This window comes from Anabas testudineus, chromosome 15 (assembly GCF_900324465.2).
Source record: "Anabas testudineus chromosome 15, fAnaTes1.2, whole genome shotgun sequence".
Classification (NCBI taxonomy): Eukaryota; Metazoa; Chordata; class Actinopteri; order Anabantiformes; family Anabantidae; genus Anabas; species Anabas testudineus.
In genome coordinates this window covers 8,540,384-8,560,178 of record NC_046624.1, presented here as the reverse complement: position 1 = coordinate 8,560,178, position 19,795 = coordinate 8,540,384, and the positions used below count along the sequence as shown (strand labels likewise).

Sequence of the window (19,795 nt, the reverse complement as noted above, 5' to 3'; positions counted from 1 at the left end):
ACAGTCTCATGAACACTTAGGGAAGATTTGCTCATGCCACACATTTTAAATAGTTTTTATCTTAGTATATGAGAAAATTCCAATGAACATAAAAACAAACTAACGTGACTCATTCTATGAACAACAAGAAATAAAAAATAAATAGAGACATTCATTTTGTAACTTGTGGTTAGTAGTAGCTTCAGAACCCGATAAATAATGTCTATCTAAGTGCTTCCAAATATTGTATTCATACATCATTTGTTTCAACTCGGGGGGGAACTACATCTGCTGAGGGATGCTTGGTGACAGCTCTCAGAAACAGAAGTTGACCTGGAAACCAGGGACAAATATTTATCAGATAGCAATAAGGTTTTGATGGAGTCTGGGATGAGAAGTTAAATATGGAAGCAGTTTCAGACATGAAAGAATGAAATACTCAATAATGCCTTTTACTGGGCCAAAAAGAACATTTTGAAATCCAAGAGAGCCTACGTGAATTATCTGCCTTATAAGGATATCTGCTAATAAGGGCCAAAGACAAATAGTCTCCAGTTTGAGCTCTGGAAATTAAACTTGCAGTTTCACTCATCAACTGAATGATTGCGTAAGACAAAAGGTTGATGTCATTTGAATATAAGGTAATTTTGCACACCCAGAAATGCCCGAATAAAAATAATGATTTCCTCTTTAACACACTTACATTTCTATTGCCCATAAGCAATTTAAACTGATTTGATTAATCAGCCTATTAGCATGTTTAATGCCTCAACAGAGGTTAAGTGAGTTACAAGACTGTAAAGCATTCAGGGTTCATAGCAAAACACTACTATTTCATAATGGGGTTATTTCAGAAATATATGCCAGTTGTTCCAGATACCACTATGAGGCAACTGTTCAAAATGTCATAAAAAAGTAAATGTACTGGTGTTAAGTATTGGTGATTTCTTGTTTTGGTTAAATTGCAGTACTCTCCTGTCTATTTTCTGAAAACTTTAGACTAGAGACTGAGAGACTAAATCAGTACTTCATCAGTGAATTTGACAAATGAGACTATACAGAAAAAGCCCTTTCAGCATAATTCTTGTGCCTGATTTTTACAGACTATATCAATACCAACCTAAGTGTACGGAGGTCCCAAATCTTCACACCATCTGTGACTGCACTGGTGAGGAAGAGATTATATGAATCTGGAGCCTGTGTGCTGAATGTGGAGCCCTGTTAATGACACACAAAACAAAAATGCTTAACCACACCATGCTTGACAGTAGTAAGTGATAAATCAGTTGTCCAGAACTGGAAAATTCTGTTGCTGTGTACAATGTATTGGTAAACAGTTCTCAAATGATTATTCCAGGTAGCATTATTATTCCCAAGAACAACATTTAAAAATGTAAACACACTGGGGCTGGAAACAAAATCTGAAACAAAGTAGCTGTTAATTTGTGTTTCTGTGTGTGTCTGTCCACCACTTTGAGAAGCTTCCACTGCATTTCTATACATAAATCCTATGTACATCTACTTGATAATATAGTCGAATGTGTGTGTGTGACAGAGACACAGAGAAAGTGGTGGTGGTGTTTTTTGTTTAGATTTCCATTAAGAGTGTGAGAACGGGAGTCTGAGAGGCCATTTCCAGTTCCATTTTCCGAGAAGTCCTCTGCTCTGATGAGTTCCAGGTGAATTTTGCCGGGGAGGCAATGGAAATTTGAAGTGGGAAAAGTCGCTTCACATGCGGCAGTTCTTGATGTTTGGTCTGCCCCAGGACGAGAAGGTAAGAGGGGAGGGAAGAGTGATGTTATGTGAGCAGTCTCCAGGCAGGGGCAATCCCTCTGATCCACAGGTATTAACCCTATAGCACCCAAAGGCCCTAGGGCACCCAGGCGAAGGACCCCACATTGACGCAATAGCACACTGTGGGCTTTTCATAGTATACAGCACACAATAGCTGGCGTGACAAAGAACAGGCACCTGTTGGGTGAAGGAGTATAGTCAGCTGTGTGCAAGAGTGCATCGCAGTTGAATGGGTTAATGCATTTAATCCGTGCCACTAGCTGCAGTATCCAGCTAATCCAGGCTGGCCTGGTGTGTCAAGTATGCACAGGTCAACATGCAGAAGAAACTAAACTTAATACCCCAAGGTCACTGGGTATAAGCCCCTCTTCAGAGAGCTGATAGTTTAACTAAATGCTTACTATTGAGGTCATAGTTGGTGGAGGACTCGTACTGGAGTGCATTAAGAGCTGTTTCTAATGTTTTGGCTACATATTTACATACATGAGGGGGTCAAAACATTAGAAATAGCACTTCTCCTTAGCCTTCTGACAATTTCAACAAAAAATGGCAAGTGGTGTGAGTGTATACACCAATGCATATTCCAATATGTTACATAAGCATCTGTATTATTGGTCAAAATATTACAAAGCTGGTAAAAATTCACATGACTATATATGGAGAAAAACTGGGACCTTCATTGTGCTGTAAAATTTTACCCAACAGCTACAAAGAAATGTAAATAATATGCAGAAACCCACTCAAAGTCATCAGTTTATTACTGATATTTATAGTTTAATTTTGAGCGATGCAGTATTTCATCCTTCTTAGCACCATAATGACTGTGGATAAAGTCCCAAGCTGTCTGTTTGGTAGACACCAGCTATTTGGGCCCACATTGCTCCAAGACAGTGACGTGAGATCAAGGCCACATAAACCCAAAATGCATCATGGAAAAGTATTACTCCAAGGCCATCATCCAGCATGGAATCTCCTCCTGCCATCTCCTACGGCAATCTTAATCCTGATGCACCAGGGATTTACATTCAAACAGTCAGCAAGATGAATGATACCGATGATGGCATCTCCTGTCTGTCTCTCATGGAAACTTTTGGGTAACCATGGCATTTTTTTAACCATGACCTTTTTCATTCACACCGCAAACTAACACTTTTACTCCCACAAAGACGATCTGTGTTTTATGTAATTGCACAACACTCACGGATGTCTTATGTAACAATATAACATCTGCCAAACAGCAGCCCCTTCAAGAGTAAGTTAGAAGATGGGGCTCTCTTTACCAATTGATGCCCAGCCAAGCAAATTGGTCGCTGTGGAGTTCAGATCTAAATGTTGCTCAGGAGTGTTGCCTTCGCATGTATCAATTCACAAAGGTTAAAGGTCACTGTAAGTTTTTCCCTAAGTGTTTCTTAGGGTGTTTTTTTTTTTTTTTTTTACCAAAAATTCAAACAATTTAAAAGACAAGTGCTGTGGTCTGGGTATGAATGTGCAAGGATTAGAACTGACGTTATAGCATTACAATGACAACATCAAAAAAAGTGGAAAGAATTTTGTGAAGAATTTAGCATGAAATTACTTTCCACTTTCAGAATCACACTCTCTGACAATGTTGTCTTAATGACGACAACATAATAATAATTCAAATTTTAACTGGTTGTTTTTTCCTTACCAGTCACAGTCACCGCATGAAACCCTGCCATCTACAATTATTTCTTCAATAACCAACATTAATGTGGCCCTGACCTTAAAATGAGAAATAATCTAAAAGATCAAATGCTGTATTTTATTATCTGCTTACCTCTGAAGAACCCAAACAAACCACATACTGGCTACATTTCATATATGTCACTCCACATTCTTCATCCTGACATTAACATAAGACAAAAGATAGAATTTTTATTTGTACCACGTTACCTTGTTCTGTGTAAGGCAGTGGGCGGCTCTGGTGTGGGCATCAGCCAGCTCCGATGCAATTGTACCCCTGTTCATGTCAAATATTTGGATGGATCGATCTGAACCACACACGAGGACAATATCTAAGACAACTGTTAAGAAAAGGAATTATTATATAGAAATTGTAGTACTGATTTCTTTGGGAACCATTAAATAAGTATTTTCTAAAGTAAAATAATGAAATAAAATTAAATGGCAATTGTCCGTCTTTCAGCAATGACCAATACTATAAATAAATTCCTGATAAGTGAACACAGCAGACAGAATACATTAGCTTCTCTCCACTGGCTTCCTGTAAAATCCAAAATAGAGTTTAAAACACTTCTCCTTAAATATAAAGCACTTAATAATCAAGCTCCATCAGATCTAAAAGACACCATAGTTCCATATTTTCCCAGCAGAACACTTTGTTCTCAGAGCGCAGGTCTACTTGTGGTTTCCAATTGTAGAATGGGAGGCAGAGCCTATAGTTCAGGTTCAGGAGGCAGACACCGTCTCTACATTTAAGACTAGATTTAAAACTTTGCTTTTTTATAAAGCTTAGATGTAGAGATGGCTCAGGTGACTCTGAACCATCTCTTAGTTATGCTGCTATAGATTAGTCTGCTGGGGGACCTCTACTGATACACTGAGCTCCTCTCCTCTCCTCTATCCATTCAAATGCTACTATTGCATGTCATTAACTTTGCGTCCTCTCTGTTCCAGGTATCCTCGGCCCTAGATCAGTGTATCTCCCGAGTGAAATAACTGGAGGTTTCTTCCTCTAAAGGGAGTTTTTTTTCTCTCCAGTGTCGCCTAGTGCTGCTCAAGTGGGGTTGTTGGATTTTCTATATAATTCTGTATACAGTTTTTGTAAGGTCTTAAACCATAAACACTGTGTCCAGATTTAAGGTTCTACCACTCAAGTCCCTTGAGATGGATTCTGTTGTGATTTGGCAGTAGACAAATAAAACTGAATTGAACTGAAATCTATCCAAAAGCAGCTCAGTTTCAGTGGATTGGTTGGAAATTAAATGCACTGTAAACTCCAACAAGGGGCTGGAATGCAGACATTCCTGAAAAATTAAAGACACTTAAATGATTTACAGGTAAAATCAGCAGTGGAAGCCTTGAGGCAACCCATGAAAACTTTATGTAGCACAGACTGATTGCTGTGGTTGACATGGATGTGGTCCAACCAGATGCTCCAACCAAAACTAATAAAGACATAGGTTTACTTTGCCCTTCTCAGCATCAGTGCACTAACTGTAACATGTCCTGTCACACAAATGATCACAACAAGAAAAAAGGATACAAGAGAGGAAATCATTGGCTGCAGACATCGCAGTTATGTCTGTTGCTGAGGTTGTTGTGAAGCATCTTACTGATTTGACAAAGCTACGTTGCTGATATCTAAAAAGAAAAAGAAAAAGAACGTACATTTTCAATGAAAATCACTCTGCATAAAAGCCATTTTGTATAGGATGAATGAGCAATGTCCACAGCTAAAAGACCATATTGTGGCCCATTACTATAATTTCCCTGGCATTCAAAATTTGCCCTGACAGCTTGATGCTAGCAATACAGCAGCTCTGCCATGAATTCTACTTTTACAAGGTTATAATTTCTCAGTATTTGTTGAAACAGTTAGAAAGGTGATAATTCCACCATTTTTATATGTTTAATATGTTTATTACTGACATCATGGCGGATAGTGGAGTCATACTGGAGTGCATTATAATGAGAGTTGAAGTAGAATGTCATCTCTACATAGTACTGTTATTGATCTCTTGAGGAAGGCACTTAACCTCCATTGTGTCAGTATTACAGTCTAGAGGCCAACAAAACTGTGGTCTTATTGTGTAGCTTTGAGGTTGGAACATATTCCATTGTGACTGTATAATACAAACTCAAAAAATAAAATTAGCTAGAACAGAGGAACTGCAGTTGTTTGAACACAAATATAAACTGTGCAGCCGATACCATGGCCTATGTTTCCTTTAACTGTATTCTAACATACATTAAGCACAAGCACCAAATACATTTAGTTGTATAAAAATTGACTAATACAGTTACACCCAAGTTTTACAACCCAATAGTTCATTTTGTCATTATATTAAGCACTGTGTAATGCGTGTGTGTGTGTGCAGCAGTGGCTCAGGAGATAGAGCTGTCGTCCACCCATCACAGGGTCAGCAGTTCAGCTGTGTGAATGGGAGAATGAGGAGCAACAGTGTCAAGTGCATTGGTTACCAATAAAGCAGAAAAATCTGAATGTCCAGATCATTCGCAGCTAAAACAATAGTACTGTAGATTAATATAAGATTTGTTAAAAGAGAAGGATGATGTTTCTTCCCAAACACTGATTGTGTTTTCTTTGCATACCATTGTGTAATATACTAGAATAATAAATTACATGCCTCATTCAAAACCCATAGCTAGATCATATGCATCACGCATAAACTTTAAATGACAAACATGGGTATTATAACTTTACCAAATTACCTCTTGATGTCATCAACTTTAGTGTCCACATTATACAAGTACAAGTACAGAGAGGGCCCGGATGCAAAAAGCAGAAATTTGTCCAGGTAATAAAACTGAGCACTTCTGATAGGTTTCGATAACTTTCTGTCACCCTACAAGAGAAAAGACGACAAAGTGTCAAAACAATTCATCCTTCAACAAGACATTGAGGATCCAGGAAAATGTACAACAAAGTGCATTCTTCACTGCATTGGACCATGTACACTATATTGCTTATCTTGTGTTTTAGAGAAGAAAGAAGATGAGCAATATAGTGCACGCAAAACGTTTCAAACTAACATGAAGGAAGTCCAGTTGCCATGACTCAACTTCCAGATACCAGCCCCAAGTGTAGAGTGATGATTTGCATACACTGGGTTGTCTGTTTACCCCAGAACAGTATTGTCAATTCAGATATCCCTGGCATACATAAACAAATAAAATCTCGTTTGTTTGTACTTCATAGAGAGATTTGTCATATAGTGGAAAATGTGAGTCAAGGGTTAACTCAAGAGGCCTTGTTATCTGAACCAGTTTGTATAGGGCACTAACATGAGCATACAGTAGTTAGACAGCCATGGTAAAAAAAAGAAAAGCAAATGGATGAGCTGTCCTGTCAGATAGTGTCCAGGTTTAAAGTTCCACCACTCAACCAAGTATCTCACATTTGAAGCTTTTCAATGACAAGACATCTTAAAAAATACTATGTGGTCAAGTTATTTCTTTCTAGAGCTGTCAAGTCTAATTGTGCAAAGCTATTTGTAAGTCTGGCTCAGCCTGACAGCACTCTTGTCCCTGAAATGACTGTGTTGCCAAGTTGTTTCACAAGAATATCAAGCAGTTAAAGTCTGCAGCCCTGGCCAAACTCAACACAATATCACTGAGTGGAACAAAGTATGGATGGTTAATATCAGCTAAGAGGAGACCCCAGATTTAGCAGACAGATCTTTGTTTGTATTTGAAATTGGAAGGCAGACATACTTCTCACTGTCCAATTAAATGTGATACTCAATGAAATCAGGAAGGTCTGCATGGGATCCTAGCTTTGGATGCTCTGAGTCCAGCAGATGCTTTGAATGACAAAGTTACTGTAATTAAGCCAAGGAATACACAATTCAAGTTTCTCAATTAATTTGACGTTCACATTTTAAATTTCCTGTGGCTACTAGAAATTCATCTACTGAAGACTTATCATGAAGTATAAAGTAAATACAGTATCTGAGACACTACACTTTGAAAACATCTTAACAACAACAAAGAAGAGAATGAAGCAAAACAGTAGCAACCACTGTCACTGACATGTAGCATCATCACCTCATTTAGAACACTGCAATTATAGGCAAAAACTTCCAGCAAACAAATCTATCTTTAAAAACAGGAGTGGAAGTGAAAAAATGTGTATGTCATTTGTGCCTTTTTTTTTTTTTTTTTACTTCTTATCCAATTTCAGTTTTAGGACCTTCAGAGTTGGTAAATTCTTTCAGTATGAGGTCACTCTGGCTGGTCTTCATTTCAGTGATGCAGTGGTGATAGTTAAGATTAGGGTGAGAGAAACTGAATGTAATCCATAAAAAAAAAAAAAGGATGAGTGTGTGTTAGTAAACGTTTGGGACTTTTACCATGATAATGGGAGGCTCTGGGCTGCCATGAGTCCAGACTCGTAGCGTGTGGTCTTCTGCTGCGCTCAGCCACCACTGTCTGTTGAGGCTCCAGCTCACACTGCTCACTGGCTTGTCATGGCCTGCTTACAAAGACAGTGGTTTGGAATTAACCTGGAGATACAGAGTGTGGCTGCAACATTTACTTTTATGGTACTGTTCATTGAGCAGGGCAGAGTGAAGACAAGAGGTTCACAGTGACCTATTGGTCACCTCGGCTTTTCTCTTGTTATCTCCGGTGCCCCCTTGTGGAGTCTGTGCTCTGACTGGATGTAAACCATTAAGTGCATTTTGTTGTTTTTTTGTTTTGTTCATCAATGTTTACAGTCTCAGACTACTGGGTAGCAGACATAATTGAATGCTATTTAGCACTTTTATCTTCAATAGTGTGCAAAACAGTAAAAACCTAGTTGACAAAGTGCCCTTTTCATGTTTCTTTCTTTGTGTTTTTAAATAAATATGTAAAAGACATAAGAAAAACAAATACTGCATGTACTAAACTCTTGCCCTGGAATAAAAAAAAACAAACCACACTTTTCTGGTAAAGAAGAACAATGAAGAAAACAATTTTGACAGTGATATCTGAGTAAGTGAATATTTGGATTTTTTGGGAGTGTTTTATCATAAGCCATGGATCCCTTTCAAAGTACTGAATCAGAACAGCACAAATAAATGCCTAAATGCAAGCTGGGAATAGATTTCTTAGTATTAATGTTCTCCCTTTCTGGAAAATAATCAGGGGTAAGATGATAACCTTTAACAGAACTGAAATGTGAGCAGAGTTTGTGAGGAGACAGTTATTAAACCTGTACTAAACATACTAAATACTGCAACAAATAAATAATTCTTAGTGAAAGAAATCCCAACATTCTCATGCACAATACTGAGGTGACTAAGGGCAAACACTGCATAAGCCTGGGATTTTAAAGGTATTTCCACTTCATGCACCTGTGTAGACAGTTGGACTGCGAGTAAGAGAAGATTTGTACAATAACACCGAGCTGTCGCCAAGACCACACAAGATTTGTTTTCCGTCACCTGGGAGAGACAAGGAAACAGAATTATTTTATTAGGATTTTCAGTCAACAGCAGATTTATTATTACTGAAAACAATAAAGCGTTTTTTAAACATAGAGGAGACATTAAGTATTTTATCTGAAACCAAACCATTTAGAGTAAAATAAAATAAAATTCTGTATGTTGGAACTGCTCTTATTTTATATTTTATTCATTAGCGTTTTATCTTCATTCACCTGTTCCAGTAGAGGACGGACAAAAGTTCAAACTCTGTTACTGCTGATGAATTCTAGCTCAATCTGGTATCCACAATTCAAATTAATGTTATAGTACGATGGAGTACTATCATATGGTAAAAAGATCCGACAGTGAGACAGATTTGTGTGTACTGAGGACTCATACTGTTTATATTTCAAGTAGCTCATAATTGAACATATTGACAGACTAGTCATGATAACTGAAATAATGACATTTAGTGTCCATCAGGTCATCTTTGTTAAAAGTTTTGAAGAATCTCCATTTCAACTCATCTCTCTGTCCACACACACTTCTTTTTATTGCTTTATTATTCATTACTTTCATCTATTACTTATTATAACATTTTCTTCTGTCTGAGAGTTACTGGTATTTGCACTCACTGTTGTTATTTAAAGTTAGAGAAGAAAATTGTCTCACCTGAATACTGAAGACAGTGGACTGGTTTGTTAGCAATGCTTAGATGAATGTGTGGAATAACAGGTGCTGTGCTGTCTGCTGGATAATCTCTGAGAAGCAATCCTCTAAATGACATAAAGAAGTTAAGTATTAATCATTTGAACATTCCAATATACTTTAAATCATGTGATGCTTACGTATTTTTGTGAGCCTTTTTAGAGGATGGATTCTTCTGAAGATTTGTTTTAGGTGAAAACATAGTCCTTCTGAAAAACACATGGAATGAAAAACCTTTAATAATGTTACGTGAAATAATTGACTGTGTTCATCAAACCTCATTTCACAGTGAAAGTGTTAAATTAGTTGAACATCAGACAAGAAGGAATGTCTCTGAATGTCTGGAGGAGAACTCTGACTGCAGAGAGTGACAACATAACCTCCATGTGTTTTCTGGTTAGACGTGACTGTTAAACGTGAACATTAAGGTATCCGCATTGGGATAAAAATCATATTTATAGAAACATAAATGGGAAAAACTAAGAAATCCAAGAATTTGCATTCCTCCTCACACTGGCATTTACTTTAAAATTTATCTTCAATAGAAAAAAGAGACAAAAATGTTTTTCTATTCTCTACCTACCTTGGGGCACTGGTGTATCCGGATGACTTCACATTTAAGTGGAAAACCAAAGGCTGATCCTTTATTTCTCCTTTGTACAAAATCAAAAAAAGGTAAAAACAGATTAGACACAGACTGACATGTATTTGAGTATAAAATATCTACAGTAATAATGCCCAAACCAAGAAAACAGCTCATTGTAAGAATGAACAGATGTTACCACTGTGTATTACTCAGAAATTTCATTATTTTTCATAGACCTACTCTACTATTATATTGTGTGTGTGTCTTTTTTTGTAGATTGATAGTAAAGTAATACTTTATTGCACTCTATCCTGTAAGAATTAAGTGTATCAGCCACAGACTGCGAGATGGTTCATTCTGCTGTCAGTGCCTTTACTATATAACAGTGAGGTCACTTTTTCCACAATCATTAAAATGTGAGAGGTTTTCCAAAAACTGTTCCCTTCAAATTCAGGCTAAGTAAGAAAACGTCAGATCATCTCTCAATCTCTGAAAAGTAATATGAAACTTAGCATTGCATCAGAAAAAAAAATGGTATAAGTATTAAATCAAAACTAGTTTTCCACCTAGGCAGAAAAAAATCTATGTATTTAATGTAAAAATATGATTTTGCATAACTTTGTGACAAATAATACCCAATTACAATAAATATTTAAAGCAAACACATATCTAGTAGTAGAAACCCAGTCCCAACATAATAATAAAGACATTTAATGCAACTGGAATCAACCAGTTGAAAGAAAACAAAACATCTGGATCTCTTTTCAGTCTTCTCTTATCTTGGAGTGCTTTTCATCTTTGATCCACAGAAAACAAATGTTCACTCTAGTTTTGGCTTGAATGGTATTTTCCTGTACAATACATCTGGCATCCTCTGAACAATTACTCTGTTCCATTTTCTTTGGATTTGTAAAGAGATTTAAAGTATGTTTTTTTATCATTCTGTAGAAGACTAGTTTAACTTCCTCCTCCTCTCCTTTAGAGAAGGCTTCATTGTATCAGGTGTTTAGTCTTTTTTCCTATTTAACTTACTAACACTAACACTTAACTTAACACTTGGTGACCACACGCAGGTCCTTTCACCACTCCTCCATCGTGCTGTGCATGGAGTGGGGTAATGGAAGGATTTTTTAATCCGGGATAGATTAAACGCAGAAAGCTAAGCACATTAGTTTGAAAGCATTTTAAAAGTCTAACTAGCTGGCAACCATGATCAGTTGGCATTGCTTAACAGCCCTATTGACCCCCTGCTGAAATATAATGGTCATTTAGTTTTACGGGGTCATAAAAACCTCAGAATTTACGCTGACTTTACACTAGACGCTATTTGAGGAAAAGTGAGAATTTCAGACAAATTTCCAAGTCGAGTCATTTCTGCGTAAAATTGCAGCGGCTTGCTGTGTGCTCGTTTCACAACTATCTTTATGTAAGACTTAGTCTGAGCTGTCTCTACCATTAGGGCAATTAAAGTACCAAATGATTGATGGATGGAAGGTTGAAATATGTCTATGTCTGAATAACTAAAACATTAAGGAATAACTTTGTTGTTTGGACTGATTTAAGTTGTGGGGCAAGCACAGAAGTGTATTCTAAAATAAACTACTAACTCTTTTTCTTAGTCATTGAATCGGACATGAACAAGGAACTCTCTCTGACTAAACTGTTTAAATAACTAAATACTGTATATATATAAATATATACTGTATATATACTTATTCTGAATATTGCGGCACACAGTGAGAGAATGGAGAGTTCAAATTTTGCAATGCTAACAGACGCACACACTCTGACAGGAATTATAAATATAAAGCCAGACTAAGGGATCTTACAACAACAGGAGTCTTGTAGCACCTGAAAAATATGCTGACCAAGTGGAACGTGTGTAGCATACTATGGGGAAATCTGTAAAAGACAGCAGAAAAAGTACTCTGTAGCCAATACAATTCTAAGAGCTAGGTGTAAACTAGATGCATCCAGGGTTTCTGCACTGAAGTTACTGTAAAGCTGCTTTAGTTTTCTTGATATCCCAGCTATAAAATCACTTAATCCAGGGAACAAAATGCAGACAAGTGACATCATGCAAAAAGTAATGGCAGCTGATAATCATCAGCTCAAAAAGCCAACAGTCCTGGTTTATGTCATGATTATGTTACATTGCAATTTGACATGACAAGAGATATCAAATCTATACTCAGTTCTTTTTAGAAAGGTCTTTCAGACTTGTGCCAGGCTTACAATGGAGGAACAATTTCCTTTCCACAAGACTCAGTGGTTTATAGTGTAATTTGTATATAATTCTGCAGATATCCTACAGAATAAAAAGATGCATGAGGGCAACATGGTGGGCTGCACTAGACCATAAATGTTTGTGGTATTCGGTCTGACTTCGCAGTCACGCAGCTCCGCTGAACAGATCCCCTACATAGTCTGGCAGGGGCAGCCCCCAATACCAGCTTTCTCAGCGTTAACTCTCTATACAAGCAACACGTAAACCTCAGCATACTGTAGGTACCTAGAAGAATAGGTTCAAGCTGCCAGATCCTAATGAAACACCAAAGAACCACAAATAGGCTCCCTTTACCCAGGAATTCACTACTGTAAGAAGCAACTGTACAACAAACTGGGCTCATTAGTGATAATTTACATCTAAATGTGATATTTACTTTTGCATAATCAAAAGTACCTGCCTATGTGACTACTGAAAACTGCAAATCAACAATGGCCACAATACAAAGAATGAAATCTTTTCCTCTGTCTACAACCACAGATGAGGTCTCCAGTAGCTCCTGTAATAGCACAAGAGTCTGACTCTCAACCTACAAGTACTATTTAAGACAGCTGTCTGTGGCCAAGCGAAACACACAACATGCCAGTCATGCAGTGAACTATAAAATGGGTCATAGCCTACTTTTAAATCCCAAAGTCATCAAATAGCAGCAGCTCCTTTCTTATTTTATGTGCCTGAGCATAAATGAGAGGTGAGTGGGTATTCAGGCGACGACAGGGATAAGGACCTTTCTTTTTAGGGTGGTTTGGTTCCTTCTTCCTTAACTCAGCACTGAGAGGAGATTCAAGCAGCACAGGAGAACTAAAGAAGAGGGGAGGAGGGAAAAGGGAGAAAAGAGTTACTGGAAATGAAGAGGGACCAGCATTTTCCACCATTATGGATTATTAGACCTTCTAAATCTCAGTTCCATTATATTGTTGACTCATGAAAAACCAAATGGCAAGAGTGATCATAATAGGCCAAGTTAATATGGAAATGTCCGAGTCAGAAGGAGTCACAGGCAACAGGCCGACTGAAACACTGGCCTTATGTCCTGCTGCTGGTGAGGCCAGGTGTCTCAGAGAAAGCTATAAAAGTCTACAACTGCACTGTTTTTGCACATTTTAACAAGCTGACAGAATTATCATTAAGTGGAATTGTATTACAACACAAAAACCACATGGATTATCCTAATCTGCTGAATTTTGATAAAAAATGAATACCTTATTTATTTAATTCCTTCTTCCAACTGAATTTCTTGGCACTCATACATGTGATTTAATTGTGGGAGTAATGGGCATGTATGTCTGGAATGATGAGTCCATTCATTATGGAAAACAGATTTAAAAGACATATAAAATATGCAAACTTTTTGGAATCAAGCAAGTGGTGGCGTGACACTCCAAATCAATCCAGTCCTTTCTATCCAATCCTCAAGCCTCCTGCTCTGCCCACCTTCAGGTATTTGCTGTTATGAAATTACATTAAAGACGAGTACTACAAAATTCACCATTCTCTAAGAAATTATCTGCACAAGTCTGGAAACATTACATCACATTCACAACCACACATTATTTTTTTTTACCTCTCTCTATCATCAATCAATCTATCATCTTGTTTTCACTTTTTGCTTTTCTTCAAATATTAATTTCAAGGTTTTTATAGTTGTTCTCAATAAAAGACATGAAAGGTCAGATTTCTTTTTGTGTTATCACTGTTATCACAAGCACATTATATTTGTTACCATTCCTGACTTAGATGAAGATCAGATCATGTTTTATGACAAATATATGAAGAAAACTATGAAATTTGAAAGGGTTCACGTACTTTTCTTGCCACCGTACATGAGCTACAGAAAGGCTGATATTTTCTTTGACAGTTTCATGATGATGTGACTGATTTGTCACTCAACATACTTAATCATCAAATACAGCCTTTAACTCCACGTTTACCTCGGGAACACAGAAAAGCCTTCGTCAGCAGCCCCAATCCTCCCTAGGTTACACAGATGTAACTCCAACAACACCACACATGGAGTGAACAAAGAGCTAACTAAAAACAGCAGCTGTAAGACAAAGAATTCAAGAATTGATTAATAGCAATTTGTTAAAAGAACTGTGGTAGTCCATAATAAGAACACACATTTATGGATATTACTAAGAAAAACAGAGAGAAATACAGTACAGTATATAATAGATTCAATAGAAATGACAAAAGCAGAGGCCTGCATAATTGCATGTCTGACTCGGGCTCAACACAAGTTAAAGACAGTTCTGTGCAACGTCTTAATTTGGTTAATCTAGATAGTACTGGAATTACTCACTGAGTTGTCCAGTCCCGGAGAGATTGACCATGACCCAGCCATTGTGATGCTCAGTTTGGGATCATCTGGAGGGATGGAGAATTTGTTGTGAATTTGGCTAAATATTAAGAGTGATGTACCAAATGCTACAGTTACTAATCAGCAACCTGAGAAGTTACACCAGTAGCAGCCATACCTCTGAAATACAGTGCTGTTAGGAGTTCTGAGGTAGATAGATTCACCACATACAGGCCATCAGAGCTTCCGATACATAACCAGCTGCTGTCCCTGCAGGGGCCCAAACATAAATGTATGGAAAAACAGTGTTGCAGTTTTTACACAGAACAATTTTTCCAACATCACTTGGGAAAGACAACGTAACCATATATTTTATAAAAAAACATACTAATGGAGGAGAAAGGCATGCAAACCACAGGCTTTTATTCAGTTTTCCTTTGACTTTATGCAGTCTAAATACTGTATGTACATTCAGCAAGATGGAAACTACTGCCACACACAGAGAAACAGGAGAGGAAGTTTAGTCTAATAGAGCCTAATAATCCTCTTCCTGCAATGAGCTACATGCTGATGTTATGACATTGTGGAGAATGCATATATTTATATGTCATATGACATGTTTTATGTTTTAGTGTATCATTATTTTCCTGCTGAGAATCTGCTCTGTACAGCATGGAAACACTTGAAGCCATTACGTGGGGGGAATTTCTGTATGTGATTATTACGTAGTTCAAATTGTGCTGAATGTATTTGTCTTTGAGCAGCAGTCTTTCCCTGCTTGTCTTTTTTCATTGTCCCACTGGGGGGCGTGAGTCTGAATTTTAAATTCTACACACAAGGTCTTTAAAATGCTTGCTCATTGTCTTAAACCCAAATTCAAGGATTTTCATAGCATTGTCGATCTTTCTGATGGTGTTTCTTAAGAGAGAATTGGAAAGTGTTGTAGCAAAACTGAATACATCTAGTTTCACAAAAACCCAGTGTCCACTGCCTGTTTCTTCTGTTTATTCCTCCATCAGTAGTAAATAGTACAGATTCATTGAGGCAGGTGACCTAAAACCTTTCAGATGCTCAACACTATCACACCTGCAGGTAGACCTCCAGGATGACACTGTAACAGAGTGCACAGCTCCCACCATATATTTAAAACACAGTGATGCTTTAAATGCAGACATGACGAAATATGCTAAATATTTCATAAAATTTCATCCTATCCATTTTTATTCAGCAACATACAGCATGAATTTATGCTGAAGTGTCTGTTAATCTGTGAATATATATATATATATATTCATACCTATATGAATGTATATGACCTAAATATTGCTATGAGATAATTTGCTTTCCTTAGATAAATAAGTAATAAATGACCAAGTCCTTCCAGTTATCCACAAAATCCACAGAAATACATCTCCCTGCTTTTTAAGTTTTTTCTTCCTGTCATAATATCAAATGTTTTAACAGCCTGAAACTGTTTATGATACCAGCCTTCAAAGCTTCTTGTGATGTTTTCTGTTACTTCGTGGGCACTTGTAGCAATTAGACCATAAAGATTATTAGTTGAGTTTTTTCTACAGTTAAGGGTGAGATAATATGACATCTACAGTATGTAGTACTATGAAAGAACGGTTCCATTTTTTCCATGAAAGCTGTGTTTGGATTGCTTTTGTAATATTTTCCTGGATCACATGCAATTTTTACCTTATGGAAATGAGAGCAAATTTGAGCACATAGTACTGACAGTATCATATCTTTCTTCAACATTAAGATTCCTTGACTCAAATGATGTGAACAGTTCTTCCTTGTGGTAAAGTCATATAATAAGTTCCATGATTACATTCAGAGCACTTAGGACTGCTGTAAACATCATGAAGTCTACTTTTGAAATTACCCCGGCTAAGCAATGATTACTTACTTTTTTTGCACAGTGGAGTCAGTAAATGAGCTACATAAAGCCATTTTAAGGACAGGTTTTGAAGTCTCCACTTTATCTACGGCTGACTGTTCAGCACTCTCTGAAAAATAAGGAAAGTGAAAAGACGTATGTGTATATGATTTACTAACAGCTTGTACTGCACCCTCTCTGTCATGATTCATTTGTAACATTACCTGCTTGCCGGCTCACAGTCTCTTGGTGCATTTGATGTCTTCTGTCCATTTTCTGGAGGTCCATCTTGGTCACAAGCTGACACTTGTGGTCATCGGGGAGAGAAAAGCACCACACCTAAACCAGAGAGATACAAGTTTGAAATATACAGTACTTCAGTTTCTGACAATGAATTTGAGCTGTTAAGGGGTGCATCACCAACCTGTCCATCAGTTGAGCCAAAGATAAGGTGTCTGTTCTCCTCCAGGAAGACTAAACTCAGCAATGGAAATGCTACAGAATTGAAGAATACCCTTTTAGTAAGTTGGCAATATGATGCAACAATATGATATTTTCAGCTAACCTGAGAGGTCCTTACTCATGTAGAGCAGTCACTATAGTAAACACACCATATAGAATTTCAATTTTTTACTGTAAAAATTTAATTTAATTTTTTAATTTAAATCTAAATTTGTATTTAAAGAATACAACAGATACAATGTGTTTAAGCCTTATCAGCTTCAAAATAAACACTTCGATTTATAATTCGATAATACATTGATACTGTATATAAACTGACCCTAATTTCACAATTTATTGCAGATAAATTAATTTGCTCCAAGAATAGTTTAAATATTGATAGCATACCTGAAAGCACAAAAGACTGGTAGCAAACTGTTTCCGTATTTAAATTCCAGACCTTTAAAGAGACAAGGTAATGTACTTTAGCAGTTATTCAGACTCAATAAAATGTGTGTAATATTATATTTTCCTCACTTGTAAGTTGCTTTGGATAAAAACGTCTGCTAAATGACTAAATGTAAAATGTAAAATGTAAATGTATTTTTGTGGACTTAAATATACAAAACTAATTTGTGAATTTTAATCCAGTACCTTAAAAGTGCGGTCTTCTGATGTGGTGACGAGAATGTCTTTATTCCAGGGACAGAACTCTGCTGATGTCAAAGGTGCCAGGTGGCCAGTCAAAGTAGAGATCACTTCATGTCTCTGATGTGCAAAACAACAGTGAAATATGGTTATGACAACATGACGACCTTAAATCATGCTCCTAAATCATTACAAGAAATGATACTTCACATCTTTTAAATTATAATATTTTGAGATGTGTTGTGATGTACATCCAAACCGAATCATAAAACACAGTGCTTATAATCATAAGAAGCAACCCATGAGCCCAATTGGAATTACAGCTGTGAAAAGTGCATCATCTTCTACCTTTGAGCTGAGAATATAGACAGTAACCCCTGAGCATGCAGCCACTCGTTCATCAGAGAAACAGAATGAAAGATGAACGACTTGACCCAGTAAAGTCCCGACAACCTTTCCAGCTGCAACTTTACCTGCAAACAAAACAAATAGCACAAGAGGTTCATGACCATACCAGACATAAGTAAACTATCTGGTAATAACCCGCTAGATGGCAGGCTTGTTCGGATTTTCACTCATGAAACAACCACTCAGAGTACAACATATGATGTTATGATCAACAAACTTTGCTCCATAGCTAAGCATGGAATTAAATTAGGATATTATAATGAGGATTATGAGGACATTTAGAGAATTTCAGTATTTAAATAATTGTTTCCACTACGGTTTAACGTGGACAGAATAAGCAACATTGAATTAAGCTAATGCTGAATCAGAATCAGAATCAGCATCAGCTTTATTGGAAGACAACACACACACACAGAGTTATTTTCTCACCCTCCTGTGATCTCTTCTGGCACACTTCGATATCCCACACAATGATATAATCAAGCGAGGCAGAGCAGAGGAGAAGAGGTCTGCTTCTGCTGCTGAAGGTCATGGCACTGATCTCACTATGGTGGCCAGTAAGCAGCAAGGGCTGTGGACACATTCAGACTTCAGTAAAATAAGTAAACACAGGCACAAATGTATCCTGTGTGCAGCTGCTCTGTGAGTCTCGTTTATTTACACTACTTTTTCCTTGCTCCACCTTTGGATATACATATTTGGACTTTATTTTTATCTCGTTAAGATGTTATTTTCGTTCATTAAAGTGTGGCCAATTGGTGTGTGGTGTGCTAAAGAGTGCAACAAGCTAACATACTGACATTCCTAACACTTGTGCATTTACTTTCTGCAGTGAATAATACTTTGATGACAAACCTTCAGTTCTAAGTCCATACTGTTGTAAATAATCATATCCTTTCCATGCAGTGGTATGCAAAAATGAGACTGGCAGCATGCGAGCTGCCGGTGTGACAGGAGTCTGTCACAAGTCAAACGCAGCTTTTCGATCATCGCAGCTCGGCGACGGACCCCGAAACGACGACGCTTACGGTGTGTCACCTTCAAACGTAACGCTAATTGTCTCCCGTTAAACGAAGCGGGCCTATAATAGAAACCAGCTCTGTTCCTTTTGTTTCAAAGGCAGATAAACAGAAGTTGGATCATGTTCGACTAGCTAAAAGAGGACGGACACGTTTCAGCTGGAGCGTTAACAGGTTGCTAGGATACCGTATCCACTTCCGCTACATCAGGTCGTCTATTCGAACCAACATCTCACTCTGTTTAAATAAACCAACCCCGGTCGTGTAAATTGCGTTGCCTCTGAAATAATCTCTTTCACACTCTACACATTACAGTAGTGTTAATTTTAAAGCATATGACGGTACATTTGTGTCGTTTTGATACTTTAAAGTACGGTCAGAGGGCTCCTGCTAATTGTAGCTCTACGTTTAACCGCACGATGGCGTTCAATGTTCACTAGAATAAGGCGGAGCATGAATCACACACACACACACACACACACACACACACACACACACACACACACACACTGTTAATTAAAAAGGATTAAAAAAAAATGCCCCTCGTAAAAAATAACATTTGTCATTATGCTAGTCTGGGTTGGAAAGACCTGCATTTCGTTGTG

At 37.4% G+C, this 19,795-nt stretch overlaps 1 protein-coding gene across 4 annotated transcripts in view; it reads right to left on the bottom strand.

The window, feature by feature from the left end:
• Positions 1-19,795, bottom strand: part of wdr27 (WD repeat domain 27) — a 33,714-nt gene that overhangs the window by 13,719 nt on the left and 200 nt on the right. For 2 of the 4 annotated variants that reach the window (XM_026354469.1, XM_026354472.1), the window contains exons 1-21: positions 19,027-19,343; positions 18,601-18,742; positions 18,112-18,236; positions 17,770-17,883; positions 17,524-17,575; positions 17,099-17,169; positions 16,899-17,013; positions 16,705-16,804; positions 14,968-15,059; positions 14,793-14,857; positions 14,422-14,534; positions 13,218-13,291; positions 10,201-10,270; positions 9,758-9,826; positions 9,582-9,685; positions 8,838-8,927; positions 7,851-7,975; positions 6,211-6,344; positions 5,021-5,118; positions 3,688-3,809; positions 1,100-1,197 (exon numbers count right to left, since the gene is read on the bottom strand). In XM_026354469.1, the coding sequence (XP_026210254.1) occupies positions 1,100-1,197; positions 3,688-3,809; positions 5,021-5,118; positions 6,211-6,344; positions 7,851-7,975; positions 8,838-8,927; positions 9,582-9,685; positions 9,758-9,826; positions 10,201-10,270; positions 13,218-13,291; positions 14,422-14,534; positions 14,793-14,857; positions 14,968-15,059; positions 16,705-16,804; positions 16,899-17,013; positions 17,099-17,169; positions 17,524-17,575; positions 17,770-17,883; positions 18,112-18,236; positions 18,601-18,742; positions 19,027-19,161 (2,108 nt within the window). In that variant the 5' untranslated portion in view covers positions 19,162-19,343. Of the gene's footprint in view, positions 1-1,099; positions 1,198-3,687; positions 3,810-5,020; positions 5,119-6,210; positions 6,345-7,850; positions 7,976-8,837; positions 8,928-9,581; positions 9,686-9,757; positions 9,827-10,200; positions 10,271-13,217; positions 13,292-14,421; positions 14,535-14,792; positions 14,858-14,967; positions 15,060-16,704; positions 16,805-16,898; positions 17,014-17,098; positions 17,170-17,523; positions 17,576-17,769; positions 17,884-18,111; positions 18,237-18,600; positions 18,743-19,026; positions 19,344-19,795 lie in introns of those variants that run through there. The other 2 variants (XM_026354470.1, XM_026354473.1) reach the window with 2 other exon arrangements.